Raw genomic sequence first — 21,109 nt, forward strand, 5'->3', positions numbered from 1 at the left:
AACCTCACAGCAAGAGAATCTGGGGCCAACTCCCGGGGAAAGCAGCCTTCCGTCGGGGAGGCTGGTCCACGCCGGCCTGGGGGCAAGTGGACAGATGCCCCGTGGGTGGGAGCAGGCCCTCGAGTGCCCACAACTCAGATTCTGCGTCTCCAGCCTGTGGCCATCGCAACCCTTCTCCTGCCGCAGGACCTCGTCCTCAGAGTCAGACTCCAAGTGTTTGTCCTCCACAGGGGGCCAGCATCTGGCCACCTCTGGTCCCTAGGCCCAGTGCAGGGCCCGACCGCCGGGGCTCTCCACCCTCTCTGCTCTCGGGTGCTGGTGGAGCTGATTCGTGAGGACAAGTCAAGCCTGGCACCCCGCTGGCTCAGATGCTGAGTAGGGAGGTGGTGGGAAGCCCTGAGCCAGGCTGCAGCACAGAGGTCAAGTCATGGCCAAGGTCGGAGGAGGGGTGTGGCAGCCTCGCCCTCCTTGGACAGGGAGGGTCCCTCGTGAGCCTCGCTGGCAAAGTCCCGGTGGGGTCAGAGCTGCCAGCAGGCTGGTCACCTTGGTGGGAACCCAGGAGGACGTGCTTTTCCATCTGTGGGTTTTCTGTGGGAACCTGACAGCCCTCTGCCGTCTGTGCCGTGGGTTTGGGGCCCAGGGGAAAGCCCTCTCCTGTTTGTTTCCTCAGGGGGGAGGGCAGGTGGCCCCTCCCTGACAGGGAGAAGGGGCAGAACTTCCCAGCTTGCACCAAACCACGGGGGTGGGGCGGTGGGTTGTCCAGGCTGACCTCTGACCCCCTCCTAGACTGGCCCACCTCCTGCAGGGGGTGGGAGGGGGCACACGCCCTATCCTCCCCCAGCTGCACTTTCCTCCTCTGGGTAGGCCGCCTAGGCCGAGGAGGTCCCTCCAGGGCACTGCTGACCTTCTCCTGAGCACATGCCTCAGGGGACCCTAGTAAAGGCTCACTTCTGGGCTAAGTTTTGGGTCCACCTGGGGGCCTGTTGTGGGCAGGGCTGCCCCAGGGGCCCGTGCCCTGGGCACACAGTGGCGCTCAGCAGGCAGACCTTGGGTCGCGACCCCAGCGAGGCTGTGTGTTTCCAGGCACAGGCCTGCTGACCCTCCAAGGCCCTCACCCTGGGCCATTTGCAGTCCCATTTGGGAGACCGGGGGTTAACAGGAGGCCCCACCATGCTGGGCATTACATTCAAACACACACACACACACACACACACACACACAACTCCACAGGCGAAAAAGAGAAAAAATTTTTTTTCCAGGTGCTAAAAATATTATCAGGAAATACTTTTCAGCAATGTGCTGTTTCAGGTTCCCCTCCAGACTCAAGGGTGCCTTTGTCTTGGCCACAGAAAGTCCACATTTATCAAAACCAAAATCGTTTTATCAAGCAGGCTCGTGTTCCGCGGCCAGGAAACCCGAGACTCCCCAACAGGCCTGTGACATTTTAATTTAGGGCCTGAGTGTGTATGCAATTTAGATGGGGAGCCCCGGAGCCGACCTCGGTAAGCCCCGGGACCCCGTGCCGGCCAAGGTGGGGAGTGTCTCCCCCACCGAACCTGGCCTGGCCGGCTGGTCCCTGCAGAGCTGGGACGGGGGCTCCAGCAGGGCTGCTGGTGGTGGAGGCCGGCTGGCTGCACCCCCCTCCCACTCTCTCTCCTTCCTGCCCGCCCCGCGCACCTGGGGCTTCCACGTAGGTGAAACCTCAGGGAGACCCCTACCTGCTCCGGGAATGAGGTCAGGAGGTCACAGGGCCTGGAGGGGCAGGTAGGATCCGGCTCCTGCGGAGGCCCACCCGGCGTGCTCACTACACCGTAAGGATGGATGGGGTCTTGGTGCAGCTGGTTCACTGCGGCAGAGATGGGGGGCCCTGGTTCAGGGTACACAGCGGTCCACATGTGGGTGCGGGCGACCGTAAGAGTCTCACACGAAAGCCACACGCTCACCATTGGAAATATTTAAGAAAACAGCAGTTTATCTCCATCAGAAAAATCCTTTTTCCTAAGTATACAACTTTATGTTGAACAAGTAAAAACAGCGTCTCCTACATTGATTGAACTTTCATTGAAATATAAAAAATCTTACGTCTCCCGGGAGCAGTCTGGGCAAGGAGGGTCCAGAAATCGCCATCAAGAACATTGGTCAAATAGTGCGTGGCTCTCATTTCAATGTTGAGAAATCTTTCCTACCCCTTTTGTATCTGGGGGTGTATTCCTCTTTCATTTGTGTGCATTTACTAGGCACCTCCTCTGTGCTGGGAGATTCAGTCCCAAAGATGTGACGCTGAGATGCCAGTGGCCACCGCAGAGAGGCAAGTGTTGACACTTTCCAAGTGTCAATCTCCAGCTTCCGGGTCCTTCCTCCCCACCCACCAACCCTCAGGTCCTTCCTCCACAAGGGAGCTGCCCACCGGGTCGCCGGGTCGGGGAGGAAGGGAAGGGACTTGCCTACTAAATGCCAGGCCCCGAGCATCAGAGCTGTGTGTGTCTCACGGCCCTACCCTTCCTGTCTGTACCATGCTCTCCACTGGTGGGGGCAGCCGCTGGGTTGCTATGCGTTCCAATGGGCCGCTGCAAGCTGGTGAATATCTGGGTGTGAACACCACCACTAACGCCTCCTTTGCCCAGAGCAGCGTTGTTAATGGGTCACCATGCTCTTCCCCTCTGAGTCTGGGCTGAACTTCAGAATCCTTCTCAACACAGCCACCAATAATCAGGCAGAGCTGACAGGCAGAATGAAACCTATTTTTTGTGCAGATCACAACATATGGCAACTCCGTTACTAGGTTCAGTCAGAAAGGAAGGCCTGACAGGACAGCCTATTTTAAGCGCGGGATCGTGATTGGAATGGGTGGGCTCCAGGAGCTTTGGCCCTTCTCACCCCCATGAGTCCTGGAGGGAGGAGGTGCTTTGGGGCGGCGGCTAGCACCTGTGGACGCAGGAATTTACTGGGCTGGCTGGTGCCCCGCAGATGTTGTAAACACGTCACTTACAAAAGAGACCATTTGGAGAGGAAACAAATCACTCTGACCAGTGTTCATAGCAGGAAAAGAGAGAAAATGCTAACAGGTGAACCAGGCATCGGCCTAAGATGGCTGCCTCGGTCTCCGTGGCAACCAGGGCTGGATTCCCGCAGGAATTTTCCCAGAGTTTATAGGCTGGGAAAGTGGGTGGTTCTCTAACAACTTTAACGTTTACACCCTGATGCCTCTCACACGGGCAGTGAGTCACGGGGTGGGGGGCGGGGCGGGGGCGCGGGGAGCGCGGTGGGGGAACTGGATTCTGAGTCACTTGCAGCCACCTGCCACCGTGACGGCCCTGCAGTTCCTGGATACGGAGGTCCTGCCGCCTCTGTGCGCAGGGATGTGGTAGCTGGGCCCTTCGGGACATTATGTTTTTGGCTCCAGTTGGTGGAAATGTTTTCCACGTGTTTCCCCATGTTTACAGAGCTGAGGGCACGGAATGCAGCCTGTGGCTGCGGAAGCTGGCCTGCTGGGGCCTGGCCGCCGGGGTCTGGCCGGGTCAGCACATCCGCAGCGGTGCCAGGGCTGATGCCGGCCACGGGGAGGCTCTGTGCAGCCGGGAAGGGGCGCGTCGGAGAGCAGCGGCCCCGGAGCTCGGGCCACGCCAGCCGGAGGCCGGGGTCCCAAGGGCTGGGGGAGCTCTGTGGTCAGGGGATCAGAGGGTGCCCACTGACTCCCGGCGCGGGTGGTGGCTTCCCTGGCCCGGTGCCCCTCGAGCTCGGCCCCCCGGCTGAGCGGCACAAGGCGTCGCTTCCCCAGCAGCGCTTCTGCTGCCGGGCCGGTCGGGGCAGTGGCAGCCGGGCCACCCAGGGGTCGGGAGCCGGGCTCACTTCTTGGCCCGGAAGGCCTGGCCGAGGCGGGCTTGTCGCCGCTGCTGCACTTCCTGGTCCAGCTGCCCCTTCAGGCTGGCCACCTGGGGACAGGGCAGGAGCTCAGGCAGGCGGCGGGCCCCATGGCTGAGCTCCGTGACCGGAAGGGCTGGGAGGCCCCGGTCCACGGCTCCTGAGGCGGGTGGTGTGCACGGAGAGAAACCCCGGCAGACAGACAGACTCACCAGAGGCCAGACGGCGCGTGCAGGGTCCCGCCTCTGATCAGGGTCACCCACCCGTGGGGTCTTAGGGACCGGGGTGACCACCACCCACAGTGGGTGGACCTCCTTCCACTCAGCCGTGAACACACTCAGAATGATGAGGAAATAATGCTCTTGGGCTTATAAATTGAGCAAACGTGGCTTGGAGGGTGGGGGACACTAACTCAGGGTGTCAGGGGGCCGTCACTTTATGTCTCTGGGTCTCAGTTCCCGCCTCTGTTCCCTCATCGAGCAGATCCCCGAGGCAGAGAGCTCGGAGCCCGCGGGGCAGCCCCTGCTGGCATGTCTGTGTATGTGCGCGTGCACGTGTGTGTCTGTGTGTGTGTGCATGTGCGCATGCACGTGTGTGTCTGTGTGTCTGTGTGTGCACGTGCACGTGTGTGTCTGTGTCTTGTGTGCGCGTGCACGTGTCTGTGTGCTGTGCGCGTGCACGTGTCTGTGTAGGTGTGTCTGTGTGCGTGTGCGCATGCACGTGTCTGTGTGTGTCTGTGCGCGCGTGCATGTGTGCACGTGTCTGTGCTGTGCACGTGTGGGTGTGTCTGTGTGCGCGCATGCGTCTGTGTGTCTGTGTGCGCGCGCATGAACGTGTGTCTGTGTGGGGGTGTGTGTGCACATGCATGCGTGTGGGGGGTGTGGTCAGCACAGGCACACGCTCAAGGCTCTGTCCTGCTTTGTTACTGCCCCTTGCCCCCGTACGCTGCTGCCCCCTATCGCTGACTGCAGGACAGTGCAGGGGCCACCGCCACTAGGACTGCCGTGCGGCAGGCACTATCTGGACACTTCACACCCAGCAACCACCGGCTGAGGGACTGTCCTCACCCCTCTTTATGGGGGGGCTATGGCGGCACGGAGAGGGTGGTGACCCACCCCAGAATCCCCCTCCGCCCCTCAGTGAGGTGTGGGAGTGACAGAGGGTACTTTGGGGGCCCCTGGGGGTGGCCTGGAGCCCACCGGGCAGTAGCGCTGCTGGAGGACCTCGGGCTGGGGCCAGACGGGCGCAGGGACCCTCCCCTCCCTCTGCACCCCCGCCAGGCGCTGGGTCCCCGCCCACCTGCTTCTCCAGCACCTTCACCCGCTGCCAGTGGGTCCTCTCTTGGGACGCCAGGGCCTGTGTGGCCTGTACGTGGGCCCCGTGCAGCCGCTCGGCCTCCGCCGCCAGGTCTCGCTGGTGCTGGGTGGCCAGCTCCTGGAGCCGCTGGGCGTAGGCCTGCTCCAGCTCTGCCTTCTGGACCTAGGGGAGACCCCAGGCGCCTCACTGTGGCCTGACCACCCAGGGCTGCGCGGAGTCCCGGGGCAGGCGCGTCCAACCCTCCGCTGGGGACCCCCAGTTGGCCCGGCTGCCCTCTGCTGGGGCCCGGGGCCTGGCCAGGACCGGAAGGTGAGCCGAGGGTTTGGTAAACACATTCGGCCCCTGGGCCTTGTTTGCTCCGGAGCCCCACCCACAGGCCGGCAAGGTGAGCCTTACATCTGTTTTAATGGCATCCTAGTTTCCACTTGGCTGGAGCGGGGGTCCCTGAGGCATCGCAGGCTGATTCTTGCCCCCACCCCCCCTCGCCAATTCCTTGTCTGGCGATAGAGGGTCTGTCCAGTGGTGGAAGGGGAGATACCCCCAAACACACGGGAGCAGCGCCTGGACCTGCCCGCAGGCCTGCCTGGCCCCGTGTTTCCCACGCTCCTCCCTCTCTGCTCCATGCACTGGCTCACGGCCCCCTGATGGTCCCCCCACTCCCACGGGGCCCATGGAGCCCTGAGACCTGAGGTGTCGCCCTGGTGGACCCCTTTGTTGTCTGGGGCTGCGTCTCCGCACCTGTTCTGTGTGGGAGTGGTCCAGCCCGCCCTTCCCATCTGGGCGTGTGCATATGTGTGTGCAAGCTCACGCACATGAGACAGAAGCACTGGCACCCACACCCACCTGGACACCCCCAGCCCCGGGCCCCGGCCCACTCCCAAGAGTGGGGCGCGCGGAGCCCGGCTGGTTTTGCCTCAGGGCTCTGTCCGCTTCCTGGTGCAGGCGGCTCAGGGTATGGTCCCGCGGCCCCCTCTCGGCCCCCGCCCTCATGTCGTCCCCTTCCCTCCTCAGCTCTGTCTGCAAGAGCAGAACCTGCCACGGTCTCTGGCAGGGGTGTGAGCTCAGGCCAGCCTTGTCCCTGGAGAGCACGTGGGGTGCCCCCGGGAAGGGCTCTGGATCCCCTGAGAGCTGGCTGGGCCGGGCGAGGGAGCTCTCTGCAGGATGCCCAGTGGCCTGGGCCGTCCAGCGTGAGCGGCTGCTGTGAGAGCGGGGGGGGGGGGGGGGGGGGGGGGGAGCCGCCAGTCACGCTGCTGTCCTGCTTCGGGCCAGCTGCATCTCCTGGTGCCTCCAGGCCCCCGCAGCGCTGCGCCCAGCCTCAGGGAGCCTCTGCCCGCTGCATCCTGGCACGCCTGCACTCAGCACCTGCCGCCGGCTCACAGGACCCAACCACCCCCTGACCGGGTCCCGCCAGCCTGTGTCCTCTGTGTCCCTGTCCCCACAGTCCGTCTTCCTGGGACCTGCCCGCCGCTTGAGCACAGCCCCCTTCCTGGCCCCCACCCTCACCACGCAGGCACAGGACGGGAGGGAAGAGCTGGGGAGGAATGTTGGGTGACCAACGAAACAATCCTTTTTGGTGGGAAGGTTTGGGGGCTCCTTTCTGCCCCCTTGTGGATGGTCCCTTTGGAGGAAGGAACTGACACTCAGGGCAGGCCTGGCCCGTCAGCCACTGGGGCAGGATGGGAATCTGGGCCCCAAACCAGACCCCTCCACTTCCCCGGCTCTGGGCCGGGTGGAGCAGTGGTCAGAGGGCCAGCCCCAGCCGCTGGAGGCCCAGGCCTGTCCTCGCTTCGGACCCCTCTGGAGCTGCCCACTCGCCCTCAGGCTGGACAGGGCCTGGTCTCTCGGGGGTCCCTGAGACGTGGAGGATCGGTCTCGAGCGCAAAGTGACGGGGGCAGTGGCCAGAGTGTTCCAGAAGTAGGGGATCCTTTCTTCTTCAGGACTGAGGAAAACAAAGGGTGCCCCTCCACTGAGAAAGGAAGTCCTGTTTCTTTAAAAATCCAGTTACACTCCTGGCCGTGCATGTTAAAAAGAGAAGAGAAAAGTGAAATCCAAAGTAAATAAACGGCCATATCCGGGTTTCCCCTCCTGAGACACCAATAAAGGGTTTATGGGTTTTCGGGCCCCTCACAGCTGACCTCCTGGAACTCATTAGCTGTTCCTCCCCTCCCCCATCTGGGCTCCAGGGACCCACGGTTGGCTCTGCTGCCCGGGGCAGTGCCATCTCGGCCTCCCAGCCCCCAGGCCCCCTACCCCGAGCGGCCACGGGAGCCCTCGGCTTCCCCAGCTTGGCACTGGGCCTGCCCTTCGGGAGAAGCTGCAGGGTCCTGGTGACCATGCCCGCTGGACAACCCTTCTTTGTGAGAGGGCAGGGGGCCTTGTGTGGACAAGCTGGCCGCTGGCTCTCAGTGACTGTCCTGATCTGCTGGCCTCTGTGCCTCCGTCCTGACCCCAGTTCTGTCCCCAGGGTCCCTGCCTTCCGTGGCCACCCCACTGACCCGGCCACTTCCCTCTGGAAAACCGTCCTGTCCCCGAGCCCCCCCTGAGCTGGACCGTGTGCACATGGTGGCCAGGGCCTGCCCGGGACACGTGTCCCCATGTGCCTGGGGACACGTGACCCAGGTGGCCGCTCTCCTGGAGGCTCCAGGCCTGGCAGCTCCTCACCGGGCGGGGCCTCGCTGTCCTCCCTCGGGGTGCGTTGGTCGGTCTGGTCTGGAGCCTGCCCTCCGCGTTGGGGGGCACCGCCGTCACCCCCTGTGGGGACCCCACTGCTCCTAGCTCTGCACTTTGCTCCTGACACAGTGAAACACTCTCTTTCCTGCCCCTGCTGTGGCCGGTGGCCTCTGCCTCTTCTCCGGCCCTGAGCCTGTCCTTTTCACTCTTTGCTGGTGTCCACACGCACCGCCCCCCCCGGCATCTTTGTCCTTCCAAGTCTGAGAGCCCTGGGCACTGTCACCTCACCACTCGTCCCAGTGGCCACGACTGTGTGCTGGCAAGGCCAAGCCTGGCCCCTGTGGTGCCCGGGCCCTCCTGCCCTGGGCTGCACTGCCCAGACAAACCCCGCCCCCGCACAGAGCCATTCTGCGCAGGACCTGGCAGGCAGATGGCACAGCGACAAGCTCAGGGGTCCACTGGGCCTGAGATGGCCCCTGCAAAGTCCATGGGCTGAGCCATGTAACACGGACCCTCCACCTCCCTCTGAGAAGCCCTGGCCGGACACTGACACCTGGACCTGCCGTGAGGGACGAACCCTCCCTTCTCGGGCCAGTTCCCTTTACACAGCTGAGCCCGGGCCGGCTGCGGCGCGAGGGACAGCAGCTGTACCCGGTCATCCGTGCCACGCCGGCAAGGCCGTGTCCCTGTGTCTGCACACGAGTCCAGCTCCCGGCACCAGGGGACAGGCAGCGAGACCTCTGCCCAGGGCCAGTGCTGCGGCGCGAGGGACAGCAGCTGTACCCGGTCATCCGTGCCACGCCGGCAGGGCCGTGTCCCTGTGCCTGCACACGAGTCCAGCTCCCGGCACCAGGGGACAGGCAGCGAGACCTCTGCCCAGGTGTGCTCACACAGCCTCCGGCCACCACCTGCCAGGCCGCCTGGGCAGCAGGACCCAACCATGCCCTCGCCCCAGAGAGGCCTTGGGAAGGCTGCCCTGCTCTGGGGTCCAGGACTGAGCCCCTAGCTCTCCCCACTGCCAGGACTCCTGCTTCCCCCCCGCTCAGGTGGGGACACTGAGCCTGAAGGGACGGGCGCCTCGGGTGCCTGGTCACCAGCCCAGCGCAGGCTTTCCACCTACTGCCCGATGGTCTGTCTTCCCTCTGGGCTCCCTGTCCTGCCCACCCCTGGGGGTGCTGAGGGGGCATCAGAGTCCCAGGCCCAGAGCCCAGCCGCGCGCTCCGCCGGGGTCAGCTGGACGGCTGTGCCTGTTCCTACAGGGCAGAGGCAGGACGTCGAGGTCAAGGGAGCCACCTCTCAGGCCACGTGACCTGGGAGGTCCCTGCACACGGCAGGCCTGCCGGGTGGGTCCGCAGAGCCATAGCTGGGGCTGGGGCCTGGGTGACATTCTGCCTGGTTCCAAGGACGCCATTTCCTTTCACTAGCCTCAGTTTCCCCATCAGTTAACCTGGGCCCCAGGAAGATGCTCTGGTGACCCCAACCCCTGATTTCAACCCAAATACCTCCACTTTGACCCGTTTCATACGTGGAGATGGTCCATTCATGCCTGGGGACAGTTCAGCTGTCAGAATCACTGGCCAGCGGACCCCTGGGCCTCCCTGCCTTTCTCATCCTTTCTGCCCATCTCTGGGCCGGCCCGTGCCCTGTCCTGTCCTGCATTCATTCAGCCTCTTTGGTTGGTTCCCTGTCTTGCACCCCAGCCTGTGTTGGGTCTGCAAGGGTGACGAGACAGGGCTTCCGGCGCTCTTCCTGGTCTCTGTTGTGCGGGCCTACACCTACCCTCCCATTGCCCCCATCTGCAGGGCACCCCCTGAGCCTTGGCCATCTCCACCACGGACAGGGGAATCTGGGCTCCAGAGGCGGGCAGTGTGCCCATGCCACACAGCTCCAGGCAGGACTGGCGCTCAAACACTGGGAACAAAGCCGCGGGTGAGTGTGTGTGTGTGTGTGTGTGTGTGTGTGCGTGTGTGTGTGCGTGAGTGTGTTTGCCATGACCTGTGGTCCTCCCCCGAGGAGAGCAGAGGTAGAGTTGGGGTAACATCACCGGAGGGCTGTGGAGGTCCACAGGGTGACCTGCCAACGCCAGGCTGACCCTGAGCTTGGAGGCGGGAGGACAGGCCCAGGGCGGGCATACTCCCACTGGCCCGTTGAGACACAGAAGCCCATCCAAGCCCGTGCCTCCCCGGCCCCCCAGCCCCTGCCTGGACGCCCGCAAGGCCCTCCCCATTCCCCGCCTCCCCACCCCCACCTCTCCAGGGACCACCCTTCCACCCCACCCCCTCTTCCGGGGACCATCCACCGGATCCGGGTACCTGGGCCGGTGCACCGCGGGCTCCCCCTGCAGGCGGGCCGCCCGGGGCGCAGTGCGGCCGCTCCTCCCGCAGGACACGCCTCTCCGCGCGCTGGGCCCGCCGCCCCTTCCCTGCGCCGCCGCCGCCGGAGCACGTGGGCCGGGCAGAGGCCGCGCGTGGGCCGGTCGCTCCGGCCTGAGGCTGAGACCCCGGCTCGGCTGACTATTTTTCCCGGATCTGCGTGTCCACGGTCCAGCCTCTGTCGTAGGGGCGCCCGCAGCGGAGCAGGAAACCCGGGAGAGGCCTTGGGGCTCTGACTCCCCCGTGCCCCTCCCGCCTCGGTTTCCCCGTCTGTCAGCTGGGCATTGGACGCGTCTGGGTGACTCCAGGCCTGACACCTGCCTCCAGCGTCTCCCTGGACTTCCCTTCACACGGAGGGAGCGATTCCTAAAGGGAAGGCAGGGCGCTGCCCCCCGGGGCCCCTCACCTGCCGCAGGGCCTCCCGCGCCTGCTCTCCAGGGGGGCGACCTTCTCCTCTAGCAGCGCCCCCTCTGGGCCAGGCCCTGCCTGTGCCTCCTGCTCTCGTCCAGGGCCTGGTGCCGCGTGTCCAGGTGCTTCTGGGGGAGGGAGGCACAGGCCATCTGGAAGCACGGCCGTGGGTGTGCTCCAGGTGAGGCTGTGGCACCTGGCGTCTGCCCAGACCACGTGCAGTGGCTGGGAAGTAAAGAAGCAAGAACAGGTTGAGTGCCGTGTGCGGGGATCGGGCAGTTTCCGATGTAACCATGGGCGGGGTGGGAGGGGTCCTAGAAGCAGGCCTTGTTGGCCATGCGGCCTGGGCAAAGGCGGGTTCTCCGCTGTGGTCAGAGTGGCTCAGAAGACACATCCATTTTCCCTGCCCTGCTTCCAGCCCTTGGAAGAAAGACGGCGACAGTCCTCCCAAGTCCGCCCAAGCTCCCGGGGTGGGTGGGGCTCAGCCCCCACGCCCTCCACCTGCAGTCTTCTTCCTCTATGCCCACCTCGTACCCCCGTGACTCAGGCCTCCCCACCCCTGCTGCCCGAGCCCGGAGTACTGCCCGCCGCCTTCCTGGCCTCGCAGTCCATCCGCCACCCTGCCCCCCGCTGCGCGACCCCCTCCCTGTCACCCCTCCTCTCTGAGCCTTCACGAGGACGGCGCCTGTGGTGTCCCCGGGCTGGAGCCGGCGCGCAGTGGGGCCTGGGGACCCTCGGGAGCGCACGGATGCCGTCCTGCCCGCGAGTGTCTGGTGGGGAGGAGGTGGTGGTGACTTTTGGTGCAGAAGACTCTGGAAAATCAGGAGCCGCGTCCACCCCGCTGCGGGGGCTGAGCGGGGGTGCGGAGGTGAGGGGCGGAGGAAGGCAAGTTGGGGGCCCTGGGATTGTCCACACGGAGCCTGCGGCGGCTTGGGCTCAAGGGGCCAAGAAGTGGAAGAACGTGCCACGGGGTGGAGAGGTAGCCTGAGGGCTGCGTGGCGGGTGAGGAGCAGGCAGTGCCCCGAGGGCTCCCAGGCTTGGACTGCGCGCAGGGTGTCCGGAGCCCACTTGCTGGGATGGGAAGGCGGGTGCGGGAGCACGTTGAGGGGTCTCCCGGGGGTCACTGCGCCGGGGGCAGTGTCACAGGACCAGGTGGCTATGGAGGCCCTGGCACCGAGAAGGCCGGGGGTGGGGGGAGGAGGGGGAGAGAAGGGGTCCAGGCCAAGTGGACTTCAGAGCAGAGAGAAGAGGAGGCGAGGCCCAGGGAGGACCAGAGAGCTGGCGGAGATCGGAGGGAGAGGTCGGGCTCCTGTGCGGAAAGCTCCAGGGGCTCGGGTAGACATGGACCCAAAAAGCACCCTTTGGAAGGGACCAGAGTTGCTGGTGACCTCTGTGTCTATGTGTGTGCCGGGAGGTTGCGGTGCTGGCGGTGCTGACGGTTTGGGGAGGGGGGAGGGGAGATGGGGCCAGCAGAGAGAGGAGGGGGTGTGGGTTGTGGCGGGCAAGAGGCGCTTGTTTAGGAAGAGGGAGACTGGGTCTAGAGCCAGAGCGGGAACGCCTGAAGGCACAGGGACCCCTGAGGACCCACCCAGGCTCAGCCCTCAAGTTTCGGGTCTCGGCCAGCAAACACGTGTCATTCACAAGGACCCAGCAGGTGTGCCCCGGGAGCCGTGTGTCTACGGGGGCTTTGCATCCATCTCCCACTCCGTTTTCACTAAACACAAGAGGAGGACTGGCTCAGAGGAGGGGGGGAGCAACCCCGTCCCAGGCTGGGTGAGGGCGGGACAGGTGCGGTGACCCTGTAGGAACTTTTTTTGGTCTGTCAGTTTAGAAAGTTAAAGGAAAGGAAGGAGGGCAATGCTTGTACCTAAAATTGAGGTTTCACCCTTCTTTACAATTTTGGAAATTACAGTTTTCTGTTTGTACACATTTTGCAGTAGAAAAGCAGAAGTTTCCTTCAAATATGGCTTAAATATTTCATGGTATTTTAAAGAGGCTCCAAACCACTCATGTGAAGCATTACGCTCCTCTTGTAGTGACTCAGCGTTTATGGAATTCAAATGAACCATAATAATTGAACGGGGCACCCTTTATGAACATCTCCCTTTGCCCCACTGAGTCAGTGTCATTGCTGGCTTGCTTTGGTTCTGAGCCCTGACCCTGAATGGGGGGCGGCTGGCCGCGCACGCGTCACAAGCCTGCGCTCAGCGCGGGGGGTTCAGCTGCAGGAGCGCAGGAGGCTTGACCGCCGGCTCCTGCGGTTCCACCCCAGGCCTGGGGAAGGAGGCAGGGCTCGGCGCGTGCCCTTGGACCAGCCCCCAGCCTTGGTTTCCCCCTCCGCGGACGGGTGTGATGCGATCTCACAGCGTTTCCGTCGGGAGCAAGAGAAGGACGGGAGAAGAACTGTGAGGGCCGCCCCTCCCCCGCACCCCCCCGTATGGGGGCTGCTGTAAAATGGGCGTCTGTAGAGGCTGGAAATGCCTCAGGCACTAGCACAGCAGGCAGAGGTAACCTTCCGCACCCTGCCTGTTGCACAAGAGCAGAGCCTGCCGCCGACCCCAGCGCATCCTTCGGAGTTCAGGTCCTCAGCCCTTCCATCCACTGGCGACAACGGATGGATTTGTTCATCGGCTGGCAAGTGTCCAGTGTGGGTGAGCGCTGGGCAGCAGTGCACGGCCACCTGGCCCTGCCCTCTGGGAGCCTCGCGAGCCCTCTGGCCGGTCACAGGACAGAACTAGCCCTGGGAAGTGCTCAAATATAAGGGGACCCAAGCCCCTTACTTTACACAGTGGGCCTCAGTGGCCCAGACAGGAGGCTGGGATCTGGTGCCGGTTAGGGATAGCTGGAAACTTCTGGACTCTGCCCTGTCCTGCTTGCCTCTTTGTCCACCCTTGTGCCAACCCCTGCTGCTTTGACCACGCCACTGTTACAGTCAGTTTTACTATACTATTTCAAAATTTTCTTAGAAAATCTCAAACATCTATTCTTCCCTGTAAACTTTGCAATCAGCTTGTCCAGTTTCCCTCCAAACATACCACAAACAAATAGACAAAACCAAACCAAGAAAGCAAACAACCGACAACCAAGAAACAACCGACAAACCAGGAACATAAGCAAAGATCCATCCAGAAGCTGATCAAAAGATTATAACTGCCCCAAAGCCAGCCCTCTCTCCAGTAAGACGAGACACAGCAACAAGAAGAGGCACAAACGTTTAGTTATTCTTCTAAATAACCTTTGAATTAAGAAATTAAAATGGAAACTCCTAGAAAATTGTTAAGAAAGGAAAATAATTCATATTAAAGACCTTTGGGGGGGCTTCCCTGATGGTGCAGTGGTTAAGAATCCACTTGCCAATGCAGGGGACACGGGTTTGAGCCCTGGTCCGGGAAGATCCCACATGCTGTGGAGCAACTAAGCCTGTGCACCACAACTACTGAGCCTGCGTTCTAGAGCCCGCGAGCCACAACTACTGAGCCCACCTGCCACAACTACTGAAGCCCACGCACCAAGAGCCTGTGCTCTGCAACAAGAGAAGCCACCACAGTGAGAAGCCCGCACACCGCAACAAAGAGTAGCCCGCGCTTGCCGCAACTAGAGAAAAGCCCGAGCGCAGCAACGAAGACCCAATGCAGCCAAAAATAAAACAACAACAACAGCAAAAACCTATGGGGGCACATACCAAACCACAATGAGGGAAAACACAATAACATTGAATGCTTTTACTATTGAAAGAGTAAGCCCAAACATAAATACATCACTTATGCAATTGAAGAAATCAGAAATATTACAACAACAAAAACGAGTATGTTAATAGGGATAAAAGCTGAAACGAATAAACTAGATGAAAAGGAGAAAAGAGATAAAAGTTGATTCTTTGAAAAGACCAATAAAACAGATGAACTGTTGGCAAGTTAAAGAGAGACAAATAAAAATCTCCAACATCAGGGACAGAAACAGATCTAACTATAGATATAAATAAGATCTAACTACAGGTGTAAAAATAAAAAATGGCTACCAAATATAAGAGCGAGTTCCTGGCAACGCATTTAAACATATGAGATGGGTGACTTCCAAGTGTCAAAAACTGACTCCAGAAGAGATAGAAAAACTCAAACAGACAGCGAGGGAAAAGCTGGGAGAGGGAATGAAAATGTATTACTTAAGATGACAGGAGGGGCAGAGCATTTGCAGGTAAGTTCAATGTAACCTTTCAAGAAAGCTTAACTCTGAGGCTATTTAGATGATCCCAGGTAGTAGAGAGATGGAAAGCTCACCAATTCCTTTTATGAAGATGAAATACTCAACACACACAAAAATCTGACAAGTACGGTGCCCTAAAGGAACACAGACATTCTTGAGCAAGTATCAGGAATGCACTCCGGCCACAGCGCGCCCAGGAGGCCGAGCGGCTCCCCACTTCGCTTCTAGAACCTGGACTGAAGCTGGATTTGGGCCCTGGGGGTGAACTCTCTGGAGAGGAGGGGAGGGTGTGCGAGGGAGTGTGAGGTGCTGGTGGACGCGGTGAGCCCCTCTGAGCCATCGAGGCTGTGACCTGGCGCCGGTCCGAGGACAGCCTCGGGCGGTCTCTCCCGGTGGGCGGGCGCCAGGCCCCCCGCCGTGCCTCCCGCTGGCTCAGGCCCCGCCAGCTGCCTGCAGGCCCCCCGGGGGGCTGTGTTCGCGCGTGTCCTAACCTTGGGGCTCGGTTCTGCATTGTTGATCTATTGAATTCCCAGGGTAGCCCTGGAAACAGGGAGGGATTTGCTCTCAAACAAGAATCTTACTGTTTGCATAGCACAGCCTACCATTTAATTAGAAAAATATGTTTTTAATTAACTTTCTCTTGACAAACACATTGGCTTATGTGAAACGAGGGGAAAATCCAGTCCATGAGAGTGAAAGATGTTGTCAAATGCAAGCCTCGCTCTAGCTCACGCTGGCCGCCTGGCAACCTGGCCTGGACATGGTGCAGGCAGTGGGCAGCAGGCAGTGTGGCCACGTACCCTGAGCCCACAGCCGGCTGGAAACGCTGCAGCCTGGGTTGGCTGTGAGTGGAGAGTGCCCGGGGCCTCCGGTGACTGCGGTGTGTCTGAACCCCCTCCCGGGCGCCCACCGCAATGACCAACAGGTTACAAAAATTGGGAAAGACTTTCCTCAGCTGGAGACCAGGGACTTGGAGGGTTCCCGAAAGATGGAGAGCATACGGAGCCAACTGGCCTAAAAACAGGATAATTGAGAATTGCCAGAATTCTTAGAAAAATTGGACAAACGATGGATAGATTTTAGCACACACACTTTGCTAAAAACTTGATCAAGCAGAAAAATGAACAGGGGTAGAGAATATGTGAACAACATCCAGCAGAGCCGTCTGCGCCCCGTGTGGAGACCCCACGTGGGAACCTCAGAGGCCGGGGCTGGAGGGGGCAGCGGGGGTGTGGAGGGGAGGCCCCCAGGGACGAGGGTCACGGTGGGTGAGGCACCAGGAAGGCCCCCACTCCCCTGGCAGGCAAGTGCCGGGGGGTGGGGGGGAGCCTGGGGACACCCCCGCAGCTCTGCCCTGAGGTCGGGGCCCTCACCCTCCCTATTCCTGGAACAGAAAGTTCTGGTGGGGACTCAGTGCTGTCTCTGCCGTTGCTCCCCACGTCTCCCCTTGGACTCTTCCTCTCTGCCTCTCCTTGGGGCTTGAAACATCTGGCCAGAGACACGTGACGCCCCTGATGGGTTCCTCTGCACCCCCAACTCGGAATAAGACCAGACCCCCTTCTCAAAAGGAGGAAAAAGAATCACTACGTGAGTCGCACGCGGTCAACTGTGATTCAGGAGAGCAGTCGGTCCACGGAATCTGATCTGAGGGTCTCGAATCAAAAAGAGAACAGAGTTATTGCAAGAAAGGGGAATCGTGTCAGAAAACGGTAACTGATGTTCTCGAGAAGGTGAGCCCGGGGGGAGCCAGGGAGCGAACCATCTGTGGTGCAAACACCAGCGCCAGCCGGGGCCGTGGGGCGGCAGGGAGAGCAGGCAGAGCGGCTAAGCCCACGGAGACTCTAAGTCCTCCCAGCCTTGGTGGGAGACGTGAAGAGAAGGTGAAGTTAGAGGTCAGCGAGGAGGGCAGGGCCCAGAGCGCAGGGTGGGCGGCTGAGGGCTGCAGGGAGTGGGGGGAGGGGAAGAGCCGGTTTCGAAGTGGAAAGAACCTGTATAAACCGAAGGTAGATTTGATCCTGCACGCGGAGTGGGCTCCCCACGCGCAGGCCAAACATTTCAAAGGTCGACGGGCCCTCTGGCTCCTACTCCGGAAGGAACAGCTCCAGTAACCTAAAACACCCTCACATTTCTTGACACCGTCTGACACTGAGGTCAGAGGACAAACAACGCGCCTGAAATCTAAGGAAAAACAGGCCCCGCTCAGAAGAGGTGGGACGTGAGCCTGACTCAGGGAGCCATCTGTGCTCACGAAGAGCTCCGCTGACGTGTTTAACAGAACCCAACTGCGAAGGGCAGCGTCCCGAGATGGCCCGTGACCTTCGGCCGGTGTTGTCCCACGCGTACGTGAGGTTACTGGCGAAGGGATCTGCAGCTGTAATTAAGGCTCTGCCCATTGGCTCCGAGTTCACCCAAGGGGAGGGTACCCAGGTGGGTGGGCCTAGTCCATCACAGGGCCACAGGCCGGCGGGGCGGCAAGCGTGGCGGGGGGCGGGGGGGGGCAGCCTATGAGAAGGCGTCCAGAAGACAGCTGGGAAACGGGACCTAGTCCCGCGGCTGCGCGGGGATGCTTCCCGGAGCCTCAGGAGGGTGGACCCAGCCTCCCAAGTGTGGGAGTCCGGAGGGAGCCCAGCCCCGCAGGCAGGCAGGCCAGCGGGACTTCTGGCCAAGGACAGGGGCCTCACACGTGGAGTGAAGTCAGCCGTCCGTGGTGACTCGCAGCTGGGCTGTCAGAAAGGAGGATGCCGGCAGGGGCTGCTGTGAGCATAACGGCAGACGCGGGCAGGGCGTGGGGTGGGGTTCAGACTCAGGGGCCAGCTCTTCAGGGACCCCGCCTGGGCGCTGAGGAGCAAGAAGGGGCTGGGGCAGGTCTGGAGGAGGGGAGCCCTCAGAGCAGAGCCAGGGCACAGGTGCAGAACCCCTGCTGCTGGGGGTGGCCGTGGGAGGTCCCTGAGCTCAGGTGACACACACATTCTCTTCACACTTAACACGGAATATTAGGGGAAAACGCTTCAATTGTTGTAACACTCCCCCTCCCCCGAGCGGTGACCAAGAGACGGGACAAGGGATGACACCAGGATGCAGACACTGGAGGGAAGGGGCGGGCAGATGACCCCACAGTGAAAGGACAAAAAGGAAGTCGTGAGGAGTCGTTAAAGGGGCCGGTGTCTCATCAGCGATGGAAGAAAAGCAGAGCATAAGTTATCACAAAACTTGTAAGTGGGGCAAATTCTCCTGCGAAAGGGAAAGACTCTAAGGTAGAATTGTAACCAAAGCCAGGCTGATGAAACGATGGCCGAAAACCTACAGAGTGAAGTGCAGAGGCCAGGGTCAGGAGACGGTGGGGGCGCTGCCAGCGTCGGGCAGAGTAGAAATTCAAGACAAATAGCACGGAGCAGGGCACAGAGGCCTCCAGACCAGTGAGCAAACGTTAGAGCGTGTCAGAGAGATCTAGAAATTACAGACCCTGAGAGATAAAAGGAGACATTGCCCAAAGAAATTGTCTTGGGAAAATTCCACACATGATTCTTAGCTTCGATAAATCCAGGAGACAGAATCAAGGTGGAATATTTGAATGATGTAAAGGTTGGTTTAACAGGTATATTTCAAAACGTGTAACCTGCAAACAGGAAACACTATTTTCAAATGCGCATGGAACAGATACATGTGGACATACGTGTAAAATGGAACACAGCCTGGCCCCGCCTCCCCTGCTTCCTCAGACCCCACACTTCCTGGGCATCTCGCAAGCCCCCAGCCAGGCACCGGGGCCCTGGGACTGAGCCCTGCGAGCCTCTCCCCAGCAGCTGCAGCCACTGGGGCCTTTGAAACAGAAATCCCCTCTCAGCTCACAAATGTCTTCCATGCTGAGCTCCTTCTCTGCTCTCTGCCCATCGCCTGCAGGAGGCCCCTCCTCAGAGGCTCCTGGCCTAGTGGGCACCTGGGACCCAGGCCCCTGCCACCAGGCTCCAGGCCGAGCCCCGCACGGAGCAAGTCAGCACAGGCTTGGCGTCCGCACCTGCCCTCTGAGGGGAGGCCTGCCTGCCGGCTGCCCCTGGGGCCCTACAGGCCTCGCCCGGCTCACTGTTGTGCTGACCTGCAAGGCCATCTCTCCCGGTCCCTCCTCGCAAGGCACTGGGAGGGGGGGGCCTGGACCCGAGCCCGTTTCCTCCTTAGCCCCTCCACTCTGCTGTCTCCGTCAGCCTTGTCTTTTCAGCATGGGGCCGGGGGGCCCGATTCCCTGACACCTGGGGGTGGCCGCCTCTGGGGCCTGTATCCCCTGAGCCAGGTGCGCTGTTCTTGGCGCTCTGAGGTCCTCAAGGAGCCACAGCGGCCCAGACCCGGCTGAGCCCCGGCCCTGTCCTGCCGAGGGATCTTAGCACAGCCCAGGGTTCCTTGGACTTGTGGGCCTGGGTGGGGTGCAGTGAGGGGGGTCCGGGCCAGCCCCCGTCCGCCCAGGCCTGGCCCCCACCCCAGGCCCAGATCCTCACCGGAAGACTTCACCCCGGTGGCCGCCTTCACACCCCAAAGGCCAGCACGTGGCGTGTTTACCCACCTCCACCCTGTGCAACCTGCTTCCATGTCTGAGTGTCACAGAAGAAAATGCGGTCCCGCGGTGGCATAACTATGACCCACACATCTGGAGAGCTCCAAGGCTAGGCCAGTGCCACCCTATGCCTGCCACCGAAGGCACAGACCTGGGAGGCTGGGGGTCTGCCCCCGACTCGGCCCCTCGCCAACTGTGCCACTGGGGCCAAGTCGCTCCCTGCTCAGGACTCAGTGTCTGCAAATCTGTAAAATAAGGGCTGGGACCACTGCAAAGACGGCTCCGCCAGGGTGGCCCTGACGAGCTCTGTGGGGGCCCGATGCCCGGGGGCCGCCTGCCCCAGCCCAGCGCAGCCAGTGCCTCTGCCCACGGGGACCTGGAACCCGCCCTCCCCCAGAAGCCCTCCTCCCCACCCCGCCCCCTGCCCCGGGGTGTGAGGCGTCCCCACCTGGAGCCTCCGCCCCTCCGCGCCTGCCAGGTGCTCCAGCCTCGGGGACGCCTCCTCCTGCAGGGCCCGCGCGGCCTGTGCGCTGCTCAGCTCACCCTCCGCCTGGCGCCGGCCTGTGGGGCAAGCGGGGCAGCTCGCCTGGCTCCCAAGGTCTGTGGGGCTGCCTCCCGGGGATGGCCCCTCCCATTGCACAGGCTGGGAAACTGAGGCTCGGTGAGTTTAAGTGACCGGCACCTAGAGGGTAGGGGCTGGAGAGACCCCCCCCTCTGAAAATCCCCTGCCCTTCCCGTCCTGCCTCAAAGCTCAGGGTCCCCGGGGGCAGGTCTGGGGTGCCAGCTCCCTCTGCCTGGACTCCAGGCCCCTCCCCACCCTTCCTTCTCTCCTGCTGGCTTTGCTCCCAGACATCCCTCCCTTGGACTCCATGCCAGGCCCGGGCCTGCCCCCTGGGCAGACCCAGGAGTGGGGGAAGGGGGACAGAAAGGAGGTGGGGTGACCAGCAGGGCAGGGGGCCTCCCTCTGAGGAGCTGACGTGGGAAGAGGGCTCTGGGCGGCGGGCACAGCCCGTGCAGATGCCCAGAGGTGGGACTGCAGGAGGCCGGCGTGGCGGAGGACCTGGGGGCCAGGTCGGGGAGGGCCTTGGAGGCCTCTGGACTTTACTGCCTTGTGACGGGGAAGCCACGGCTGAGAAAGACCCACCAGCTGCCAGGTGCTGGGGCACCTCGGGGTTGGGGGGGCGCGCTGGTTCCAGCGTCTGGCCCCGTGGCCCGAGCCCGAGCAGCTCCCGGGACGGACCCCCACGGTGCCAGGAGGTGGGCTTTGGGGGCCCTTGCAGTGGTGCCCAGGGCAGGGTGGGGAAGGGCGGCCACCTTCCTCTGCCTCGGCCAGCGCCCTCTGCAGCTGCCCCGCGTGGCTCTGGGCTCGGGCGCGCTCGCTCTCGGCCTCGCTCAGCTGGCTGCTCAGGCTCCCCACCTGGCAGCGCCAGGCATCCTGGGCGGGAGAACCAAGGTCAGGGGGCAGCTGGTGGGCGTGGGCGGGTGGAGGGCCAAGTACCGGGCTAGAGGGTCGGGTGGGGCAGCTCATGGCTGCTCGGGCGGGAGAGGGCGGTGGGCGGCTGGGCTGGCCTGCAGGTGCGGGGCGGGGGGCACCGAGGGCCGGAGTGGCGGCTGGGCTCCCGTGTCCAGCTGTGCGGGACGGACACAGAGCGGGGCAGCAGGGCCTGCAGGGGCTCAGGAGCCGGCCCGTAGGTGGGGTCAGGGTGACCTGCAGGGACGGCCCCCCGCCGGGAT

The 21,109-nt window shown here is 62.2% G+C and overlaps 2 protein-coding genes across 2 annotated transcripts in view; both read right to left on the reverse strand.

The window, feature by feature from the left end:
* Positions 1 to 3,767: 3,767 nt before the first annotated feature.
* On the reverse strand, positions 3,768 to 10,924 carry LOC309630922 (uncharacterized protein; the record flags this gene model as incomplete). The annotated part of the gene is made up of 3 exons (XM_082396767.1): positions 3,768 to 3,932; positions 5,161 to 5,340; positions 10,628 to 10,924. The coding sequence occupies 3 exons, from the start codon at positions 10,922 to 10,924 to the stop codon at positions 3,846 to 3,848; spliced, it is 564 nt and encodes a 187-aa protein (XP_082252893.1). The 3' UTR covers positions 3,768 to 3,845.
* Positions 10,925 to 15,436: 4,512 nt separating this feature from the next.
* The window catches only part of LOC309631028 (ciliary rootlet coiled-coil protein 2-like), a 58,991-nt gene continuing 53,318 nt past the window's right edge, over positions 15,437 to 21,109 (reverse strand). Inside the window, exons 25-27 of the mRNA XM_082396962.1 lie at positions 20,690 to 20,810; positions 19,824 to 19,936; positions 15,437 to 16,484 (exon numbers count right to left, since the gene is read on the reverse strand). Of these exons, the coding sequence (XP_082253088.1) occupies positions 16,446 to 16,484; positions 19,824 to 19,936; positions 20,690 to 20,810 (273 nt within the window). The 3' untranslated portion in view covers positions 15,437 to 16,445. The remainder of the gene's footprint in view (positions 16,485 to 19,823; positions 19,937 to 20,689; positions 20,811 to 21,109) is intronic.

Source organism: Balaenoptera borealis (genome assembly GCF_965194805.1).
Source record: "Balaenoptera borealis genome assembly, chromosome: 6".
Lineage (NCBI taxonomy): Eukaryota > Metazoa > Chordata > Mammalia > Artiodactyla > Balaenopteridae > Balaenoptera > Balaenoptera borealis.